This window comes from Osmerus eperlanus, chromosome 4 (genome assembly GCF_963692335.1).
Source record: "Osmerus eperlanus chromosome 4, fOsmEpe2.1, whole genome shotgun sequence".
NCBI classification, from domain to species: Eukaryota; Metazoa; Chordata; class Actinopteri; order Osmeriformes; family Osmeridae; genus Osmerus; species Osmerus eperlanus.
Window position 1 is genome coordinate 13,655,123 of NC_085021.1, and position 10,509 is coordinate 13,665,631.

A 10,509-nucleotide genomic window follows, 5' to 3' on the forward strand; every position below is an offset into this window, starting at 1 on the left:
AGAAAACATTATTAAAAAACACATACGGTCAACCATTTACCTTAGAATTCGTACATTCAGACTTTCCAAACTTTTATTCGACTACAGAAAATCCAAGACCTTGGACATAAACTGCCGGAGAGTGAGGTGGGGGTGTAAGGTTGAGGGGGTGCAAAGTTCTGCTGGATGATTACTGATGAGCTATCTGCACCCAGTCTGTGATGAAAAAACCTCCTCAGACAGAGTGCTGTTTTGGCCACTGTGACAATTGCCATAACTCTTGTTTCTTGGTACAATAAATGGGGCTCTATGAAACAGGCTCAGTGGAGAGAGGAGGGGGAACTGACATAGTGTCTGTACCCTCAGAGCGTCTGTCTGCCTAGGTTTCCATCTCAACTTCGTGTTACCATCTCTTCTGTCTGTTTGTGTGTGTGTGTCTGTTTTTTTGTGTCTGTTTTTGTTTGCTTGTTTATGTCTCAAAACTTGTGTGTTTCTCCTTTATTGTATGCTGGTTGGTTTGTAACAATATAATATCTCTGGCCTGTCCAAAAGAGCCAATGGGTCGTTTTTTTGACTCATTCTTCTGTGACGGTTATGTATTCTTCAATGGATTTATTTGCCTAAAACTGTCAGTTGTGTTCAGACAGCCCTTTTGCATCCCTCTGTATGGATGTAGGTACTTTTGGCTGCCCAGTGAAGCACATTGCTTCCCCCAGACATCAGACGCCAAGGCCTGCAGCCCTGGGATAAAAACAAAACATAAACCATATCAAACAATATTAGCATATTTAATGTGTTCATAGTCAAAACAAATTGCTACTAGATGGCATAGATTATGCATTAAAATGTATAATGCAACTGCAAACTTCACCATTCAGTCAGTTTTCTTTGTGTTAAATAGAATTGCTTCAGAATTCATTGTGTCAGTGTGTGTTTTTATCTTTTTAACAGTAAGCATTATGCTGTGTACTTTGCATATATTTTATTTCCATGTGCAGAGAGGTGAGCACTACTCCTGTGCTCGTATGCATGCTTGCCCTCAACTCAGGTCTGCTGGAAAGCTATGTCCTCCTATAAGAATGCAAGGGGTTCCCAGACCTTCACCCAGACCCTTCTGTTCTACCATGGACACCCCAATTAGTAATTATGTGCTCTCTTATCTTACCACCTTATCCTCCTTACCACTCTGGCATACCCTGAGGGCTTGTAAACAGTGATTGCTACCAAGCTGTGTAATTAGGCAGCCAAGCTTGGCATCAGTGCTTGGCATCATTTGGTTGAGGTGTGGGGGATGGGTTCAAGGCACATGGGGTGTTGGGGGTAGGGGATCCAATAGATATTCTTGTTTGGGCTGATGTGCTGATGTTGTATATCTGAAGCACATTTTGTTGTGAAGGTCAGGTAACGCTACTGCTTAAGTAAGGCTTACAGTTAGGTCCATAAATATTTGGACAATTTTCATCATTTTGGCTCTGTATACCACCACAATGGATTTGAAATGAAACAATCAAGATGTGCTTTAAGTGCAGACTTTCAGCTTTAATTTCAGGGTATTTACATCCAAATCAGGTGAACGTTGTAGGAATTACAACACATTTTATATGTGCCCCCCCCCCTTTTAAGGGACCAAAAATAATTGGACAAACTAACATAATCATAAATCTAATTGTCACTTTTAATACTTGGTTGCAAATCCTTTGCAGTCAATGACAGCCTGAAGTCTGGAACCCATAGACATCACCAGACGCTGGGTTTCGTCCCTGGTGATGCTCTGCCAGGCCTCTACTGCAACTGTCTTCAGTTCCTGCTTGTTCTTGGGGCATTTTCCCTTCAGTTTTGTCTTTAGCAAGTGAAATGCATGCTCAATTGGATTTAGGTCAGGTGATTGACTTGGCCATTGCAGAACATTCCACTTCTTTGCCTTAAAAAACTCTTTGGTTGCTTTCGCAGTATGCTTCGGGTCATTGTCCATCTGCACTGTGAAGCGCCGTCCTATGAGTTCTGAAGCATTTGGCTGAATCTGAGCAGATAATATTGCCAGAAACACTTCAGAATTCATCCTACTGCTTTTGTCAGCAGTCACATCGTCGATAAATACAAGGGAACCAGTTCCATTGGCAGCCATACATGCCCACACCATAACACTACCTCCACCATGCTTCACTGATGAGGTGGTATGCTTTGGATCATGAGCAGTTCCTTCCCTTCTCCATACTCTTCTCTTCCCATCATTCTGGTACAAGTTGATCTTGGTCTCATCTGTCCATAGGATGTTGTTCCAGAACTGTACAGGGTCTTTTAGATGTTTTTTGGCAAACTCTAATCTGGTCTTCCTGTTTTTGAGACTCACCAATGGTTTACATATTGTGGTGAACCCTCTGTATTTACTCTGGTGAAGTCTTCTCTTAATTTTTGACTTTGACACAGATACGCCTACCTCCTGGAGAGTGTTCTTGATCTGGCCAACTGTTGTGAAGGGGTTTTTCTTCACCAGGGAAAGAATTCTTCTGTCATCCACCACAGTTGTTTTCCGTGGTCTTCCGGGTCTTTTGGTGTTGCTGAGCTCACCAGTGCGTTCTTTCTTTTTAAGAATGTACCAAACAGTTGATTTGGCCACACCTAATGTTTTTGCTATCTCTCTGATAGGTTTGTTTTGATTTTTCAGCCTAACGATGGCTTGCTTCACTGATGGTGACAGCTCTTTGGACTTCATATTGAGAGTTGACAGCAACAGATTCCAAACACAAATACCATACTTGAAATGAACTCTAGACCTTTTATCTGCTCCTTGTCAATGAAATAACGAACTCCCATGAGGGAATAACATACACCTGGCCATGGAACAGCTGAGCAGCCAATTGTCCAATTACTTTTGGTCCCTTAAAAAGGGGGGGGCCACATATAAAATGTATTGTAATTCCTACACCGTTCACCTGATTTGGATGTAAATACCCTAAAATTAAAGCTGAAAGTCTGCACTTAAAGCACATCTTGATTGTTTCATTTCAAATCCATTGTGGTGGTATACAGAGCCAAAATGATGAAAATTGTGTCAATGTCCAAATATTTATGGACCTAACTGTAGTTAAGACTGGAAGAATTGTAATGGTTTGTGGAGAAGTAATCCTTAAATAATATTATAATTTGCTCTAATATTGACTCAATATGATGGATAAAGAAAAATAATTAAATTCAATATTTAGTTCACCATCACAAACAAGTGCTGTCGATAAATAACAGATGCAGAATTTAATTGTTAATATGTTGAAGTACACATTATTCACAAATGGCTATCCAGGACTTCTGACTGTCCTACTTAACCAATGATCACTCACTGTGCAGCCCTGAAACCATGTAGAATCCTAAGGATAGTTGAGCTTGCTGGGTGTAATATGTATATGAACTAATTAGGTCAGTGTCCATCAGTGATACAAGATCATAGAAAGTCAATTATTACTCTCTTACCATTGTCTACCAATTGTCAACTACGGCTTATATCTTGCTATTGGACACAATGCAGACAACTAATGATCTTCAGTGCACTGTTTGTAAACTATCTACCTAGCTTCATGAAGTGCAGTGACTTCAGTATGAAACAGTCATCACACATGATTAAACACACATACATGGGAGAGTGGTTTGATTATGACAGTCTAATCACAAAGCATGCCTGGGCCATGCTTATTTTTCACGCCATGCTTTAACTAAAGCAAACAAACAGCAACAATAAACCACGACAACATGACCAATGGGAAGAAGTGCTTCTCTAGATGGTAAGCTGATCTTTTTGCACACTGATACTCTTTCACTCATCTCTACAGTACCTCACTCTCTGATCTCCCACTGAAAGCAAAATGGTCTTAGGATAAGAATGAGTATGTCTCTCATAAACCAGGCACGACTCATTTTAAGATGTATGTGTTTGAAGAGCTATGTGAAAAAATATTATATATATTTATGTATATACTGTACATATAGCAAGAATATGAATATACGGGAAAGAGAGAGAGAGAGATCGCATTCCTACATCAGGGTTCTCTCTTCTCTGAGGGGGGGCTGTGGTCCTGCTCCGAATGGCAGAAAAAGCTATTTGTCCTTTAATCAGATTACCCAGGTAAAACTACACTCAATCACAGAGAGATTGATTCCCCTATAGAATCTGCTGACTACTGCACAGATAGTAAGGGGTTGGTGGCTTTTGGCGAGATGGGGAGAAGTGGGCACATGTCTCAACTAGGCTTGCAGCACTGAAGAGAAAAGTGGGGACAACAACATCAAGGACAAACTGGAGAGTTGGGTGCAGGAACTGGCTCTAATAACAAAGCAACTGCAACAAACTCTCTGAAACCATATGGTGCTGATCAAATCGTGCCTTGCAAAATTGAGTTGAGCACCTGCTTGTCCTTCACAAGGACAAGGTGTTAATGGAACAGCATGCTCTCAAGAACAAAAATCTAGGTTAGACTGGTTATGTGTACCAGTACCCACACAAATAGGAAATAGGAATTGACACTGGCTGTTTTTCTTGTTTTCCGACATTATAAATTCAATAAAAAACGTAAAAGTGTCTCCCTCTCACAACAGAGGATGAACAAAAATGTTTAGCTATAAAACAAAGAGCACATATCTTGCACAAATATTTATTTTAAGGTATTTTTTAAGTGTGCCAGTGTTCATTCTTCCAAACAGTTGATCGAGAGGCTGCTGACACAGTTTGCAAAGGCAAAATAACTCTGCCCCACTGTTAGATTATAGATAGCTGGATTTTTTATTATCAAAAGAAGTTATTAAACAAGAAGCAATATTTCTTTCTATATATATGAGCACCAGAAATATGCGTTTTTCAACTGCAGAAAGCACTTTGTATAAAATGAGCATAGTTAGCTGCATAAATTGAGAATTGTATTTTGGGGTGTGTGCTTCCTCTATGCCAGTGTCTACAGTACTCTCAGTATTGCTTGGCCGACTAGTTTGATTGCGGTGTTGAAAAGCCATTACAAGTGTGCCACCTTGTGACTGAATTGTGCACATCCTAAACATGGCTTCTCAAAATATTATTAAACGGGCATTTGGGTAGCCATGTACAAAACATTGTGGGTCCTAATGTGCACACTGCATACTCTTGGGATGTGTAGTTTTGTGTCCCATTAAAGTCACTGTCTAAAGTCCAGAGTGCACTACAATTCCTAGAAGTGCCCTCGTGATTTCATATCGTGCTGTGTCTTTGCGTTGGTGAAACGACGCCAAATCGCAGGGGCCTGGTTTTTAAGTTCTAAGGTTAGTATTTACGCTGTTTGTGCATTTTTACAAATATTCCCTTATTACGTTAATGAAATATGTTTTTTGCAGCAACAATATACAAAATCACTGCACAAATAACAAGCTTTTAAGCAGCTTTTTAGTGAGTTAGCTCTAGCTAGCCAGCAATGCTAGTTTGTGAATCGCGGTCTGCTACACAGACAAGTATGAGTGTGGTCATATACTAACTACTAGCTTATGCAAGCTAGTTACCTTAGCTAATTAACTTGTTTTATTGTTTAATACATTAACAATAAATGAAATAAGGAATGTATTGTTTATTCATTCATTTACAGTCAGCTAGAGTCACAAACGTTGTCAACAAAGCGAAATACTATTTGAAGGCACTTTGTTAACGTTTGTGATTGTAGCTGACAGTAAATTAATGAAAGTGCGCTACTCAGGTGTAATTACTTAATTAGTTGTATAGGAAGTGGATATTAAATTCCAAGCGCTTTATTTAAATGGTTAAATGCTATGCCACAGTGATCGAAAACATACTATTGCCTGCCATTCACTTTTTCATAGATGGCTGGTGATCCAGCTGAAAAGAAGGATGCAGAGACTGTGGGGGTCAAGGAACGGGAACGCAAACCGAGCCGCTCACGGGAGGGTGAACGCAAAGGCTCTCCTTCCAAGGACAGAAAACCGCGCCAGAGATCCCGTGACCGAAATCGCTCCAAATCTGCAGAGAGGTCCGATGCATTTCACGAAACGGACTGGCTAAGTAGATGTTTAGTGAATGTAAATATGTTTAACTCTTCAACTTCCATCTATGCTGCAGAGATCGCCGGCCGAAAGATAAGGATAGGGACAAGGACCGAGACAGGGGCCGCAAGGACAGAGATAAAGACAGTCATCGGCGTGACCGCAGCAAGAAATCAAGGTTTGTGGTTGTCAAACAAGGTTTATATTTGAAACATGAAACGTTTCATATTTAAGATTTTTTTGTTGTTAGATGTTCATTTAAGACAGGTTTCTCTTATTTACAGAAGTGTGTCCCCCAAATCAAAGGAGAGGCTGAAGAGGGAAAAGGATCTTAAAAAAGAGGATGATGAAGAAGATGACAAAAAGAAGAAAGAGAAAGTAGGAGTTGTTTTGCAGTCTTTGTAAACACGGTTAAGGACAACACTGTGATGGTTTTCTCAGTACCGGTACCTCTCTCTCTAGGTCCAGCCATTGTCTTTGGAGGAGCTTCTTGCCAAGAAGAAGGCAGAGGAGGAGGCTGAAGCGAAGGTGATATGAAATGACTTATTTGAGCTAGTGCTTTTCTGTGTTTGGGTGAATACACAATGCAACTTAACTTTTCTCCGTCACTGCCTCTCAGCCCAAGTTCCTGTCTAAGGCTGAGCGGGAAGCAGAGGCTCTGAAACGGAGGGAGCTGCAGATGGAGGACAAGCGGAGGATGATCGAAGAGGACAGGAAAAAGAGGAGGGTGTTCCAGGACATAGGGAGGAAGATGATGGGTGAGCACAAGGATGCAGAATAGGCCTCAGTTGAGACTCCCATGTGTAGGTTTCTCCCACTACTGTTCGGGGTGCTCACAGGTCAGGAATAGTGAGTTCCTCTCACTGAACGCTCCTGTCTTACAGAGGACCCCCAGGAGAGGGACAGACGCGAGCGGAGGGAGAGGATGGAACGAGAGAGCAATGGGAACGAGGAAGATGACGGCCGACAGAAGATCAGAGAGGAGAAGGACAAGGGCAAGGAGCTCCAGGCCATCAAGGTTGGCCTTTAACCGCAGAAAGCTGATTGGTTAGTCGGAGGGGTGTGATCAGGCTGGTTGGTTGAGTGCTCAGATTGTGTCTGGCTGTCTCCACAGGAGCGGTATCTCGGCGGTATGAAGAAGCGTCGGCGGACACGCCACTTGAATGACAGGAAGTTTGTCTTTGAGTGGGACGCTTCGGAAGACACGTCGACCGACTACAACCCCATGTGAGCCAGATGACACACACACACACAACATCCCACTCGGCCTCGAATGCTGACCCTGTAATCCTCTTTCAGTTACAAAGAGAAGCACCATGTGCAGCTGTATGGGCGGGGCTTCATCGCTGGCATTGACCTGAAGCAGCAGAAGAGAGACCAGTCACATTTCTATGGCGACCTCATGGAAAAGAGACGTACACTGGAGGAGAAGGAGCAGGAGGAGTGAGTCCTCTCACAAATTCTAAACACCATGCTCAATCATACATGTATTTGACAGTTTAACTCTGTAAACATTCTTGGTGTTGAAAGGACTCATTGACGTACATGGCTAGTCAATGAAATGTTTCCTAATGAGGCTGGCAATGGTACCAGGCACTTTACTAAAAGTCTGCCCCTCTCTCCAGGGTGAGGCTGAAGAAGGTCCGTAAGAAGGAGGCCAAGCAGAGGTGGGACGACAGACACTGGTCTCAGAAGAAGCTGGAGGAGATGACAGACAGGGACTGGCGAATCTTTAGGGAGGACTACAGCATCACCACCAAGGGAGGCAAGATCCCCAACCCCATCAGGAACTGGAAAGAGTACACCATGCCCCCACACATCATTGAAGTCATCGATAGCTGTGGTTACAAGGTCAGGACACCTCCCCCCCCCACACACACACACACACACACACACACACACACACACACACACACACACACACACACACACACACAGTGTGTTCAACAGTCATGAAACCCTGTGCATGTTGTTTTCTTTTAGTTGCGTAAACTCATGTCTAACACTTGTCTTATTTGTACCTAGGAACCCACACCTATCCAGAGACAAGCCATTCCTATTGGCTTACAGAATCGTGACATCATCGGCGTGGCTGAGACGGGTAGCGGTAAAACGGCTGCCTTCCTCATCCCTCTGCTGGTCTGGATCACTACCCTGCCCAAGATTGACCGGTAAGAGAGTTTCTGTACTGAGTCACTCACTCAGTACATGACTGGTGGGGTCAGGGGTGGGGTCTCTCTCGCTCTCCATCTGTATCCACTCTCACTCTATACTGTCAATGTGAAATCATGTAATCCTACACACCCTCTCCCCCTCACATCCTCTCTACTCCACCGTGCCTCTGTGTAGGATTGAGGACTCGGATCAGGGGCCGTACGCTGTGATCCTGGCACCCACCCGTGAGTTGGCCCAGCAGATCGAGGAGGAGACCCTCAAGTTTGGTAAACCCTTGGGGATCCGCACTGTGGCCGTGATTGGAGGCATTTCCAGAGAGGACCAGGGCTTCCGCCTCCGCATGGGCTGTGAGGTCAGACTACGGGACAAGCACACTTACACACTGCTACTTAAAACACATCTTATAGCAGGGTAAATAAGTGTGTGGTTGTGCTTCTGACAGATTGTAATTGCCACTCCTGGTCGTCTGATCGACGTGTTGGAGAACCGTTATCTGGTCCTGGGGCGTTGTACCTATGTGGTACTGGACGAGGCTGACCGCATGATTGACATGGGCTTCGAGCCGGACGTCCAAAAGATTCTGGAATACATCCCAGTGACCAATCAGAAACCAGACACAGACGAGGCTGAGGACCCTGAGAAGATGCTGTTGAACTTTGAGTCTGGAAAACACAAGTACAGACAGGTATGGGACTTAAATACAGCTTCTCACATCCACCCACCACCTTGTGTGATATGACATGGTAACTGTCCCTTCACCCCGCCTGTGTTTGTCAGACGGTCATGTTCACAGCCACCATGCCCGCTGCTGTGGAGCGGCTGGCCAGGAGCTATCTGCGGCGCCCTGCAGTGGTGTACATCGGCTCTGCAGGCAAACCCCACGAGAGAGTGGAACAGAAGGTCCTGCTGATGTCAGAGGGAGAGAAGAGGTAACACACATGCTTCCATCTATTGTTTATGTTCATCTTAGTTTGCAAAGTTTGTTACAGTGTAACTAGATGGATAAAGCCGTTAATGAAAGCAGAAGTGAGACTATAGTTGAAAGACCCAGTGCTGTTATCACCAAACATCAGCACTCATGGAAAGCCTCTTGTCCTATCAAATCTCTGGGTCAGAACGAACTGTTGTAGAAAAGACAATAGCCTACCGACTACCGTCGTCTTATTCCTTCTCTGGTCTTCTATATTACAGGAAGAGGCTTCTGGATGTTTTGGCACGTGGCTTTGAGCCGCCCATCATCATCTTTGTCAACCAGAAGAAGGGCTGTGATGTGCTGGCCAAGTCTCTGGAGAAGATGGGGGTAAGGAGCCATCTCCAGTATGAGGCCGGACATGTGGATGTGTCACATGGGTCAATTGTTTGACTGGGAACCTGAAAACATTTTCTCTCTCTCCCCTCCATCTCCCTCTCAGTACAATGCTTGCACGTTGCACGGCGGCAAGGGCCAGGAGCAGCGAGAGTTTGCTCTGTCCAACCTCAAGGCTGGAGCCAAGGACATCCTGGTGGCCACAGACGTGGCTGGTCGAGGTATCGACATCCACGACGTCTCCATGGTGCTTAACTATGACATGGCCAAGAACATTGAAGGTACGGTAACACAGGGACACACACACGGTAAAGTATCATTCTCTCCTGACTGTTTGGATCCTAACCCTGTCTGTCTCGTCCACCAGACTACATCCATCGTATTGGTCGTACTGGTCGTGCTGGGAAGAGTGGTATGGCCCTCACCTTCCTCACCAAGGAGGACTCCACTGTGTTCTATGACCTGAAGCAAGCCATCCTGGAAAGCCCCGTGTCCAACTGTCCGCCTGAGCTGGCCAACCACCCAGATGCCCAGCATAAGCCTGGCACCATCCTCACCAAGAAGAGACGTGAGGAGACCATCTTCGCCTGACCTGCCACTCCATGTTATCCCACGAGCCCTGGACGTGTCCCACAGACTGCACACTGGGGTTCCTGTCAGATATCATGGCTCTGTATCTCTTCATACATATTTGCCACAAGTCTGTTTGTGGAAATACTTCTTATGGCTATGGGCTAGCTTGCTTTGCAGAAATACACAAGACGATTAGTTATGTCCTTCTGCAGGAATCTGTGGCTTCATAAAAGCAGGCACAAAGCATAAGATGTGGTGTCATTGTGTATTCTCATTTTGTCTAGTTTGTATTTGGACTGATTTAAATTGTGTAAAGAGACCAATGCATTCTATTCCTTGTTTTTCTTTTTCTTCAGTCAGATAGATGTGAATTGATTACAATGCAAGATGCTACACTGATAGCAGTTTTAAGTGAATTAAACAACGGTCTAATGGTATAAATTGGTGTAGTGTTGATTTTCATAAAGAGA

The 10,509-nt window shown here is 44.0% G+C and overlaps 1 protein-coding gene across 1 annotated transcript; it reads left to right on the plus strand.

Annotated features, from left to right (window-relative positions):
• Positions 1-5,134: 5,134 nt before the first annotated feature.
• Positions 5,135-10,480, plus strand: ddx23 (DEAD (Asp-Glu-Ala-Asp) box polypeptide 23). The gene is made up of 17 exons (XM_062459288.1): positions 5,135-5,256; positions 5,806-5,972; positions 6,062-6,163; positions 6,270-6,363; positions 6,448-6,513; positions 6,605-6,743; positions 6,870-7,003; positions 7,100-7,212; positions 7,285-7,428; positions 7,611-7,836; positions 8,011-8,156; positions 8,335-8,512; positions 8,603-8,845; positions 8,938-9,089; positions 9,352-9,460; positions 9,573-9,747; positions 9,834-10,480. Exons 2-17 carry the CDS (start codon positions 5,806-5,808, stop codon positions 10,055-10,057), a joined length of 2,412 nt encoding a protein of 803 aa, XP_062315272.1. The 5' UTR covers positions 5,135-5,256; the 3' UTR covers positions 10,058-10,480.
• Positions 10,481-10,509: the final 29 nt, after the last annotated feature.

Bases quoted from the DNA above. Each gene is read 5' to 3' on its own strand.
- ddx23 (XM_062459288.1), top strand. From the start codon at position 5,806: ATGGCTGGTGATCCAGCTGAAAAGAAGGATGCAGAGACTGTGGGGGTC. The intron at 7,004-7,099 runs GTTGGCCTTTAA...CTGTCTCCACAG, and splicing joins AGGAGCTCCAGGCCATCAAG to GAGCGGTATCTCGGCGGTAT. The intron at 8,157-8,334 runs GTAAGAGAGTTT...GCCTCTGTGTAG, and splicing joins ACCCTGCCCAAGATTGACCG to GATTGAGGACTCGGATCAGG.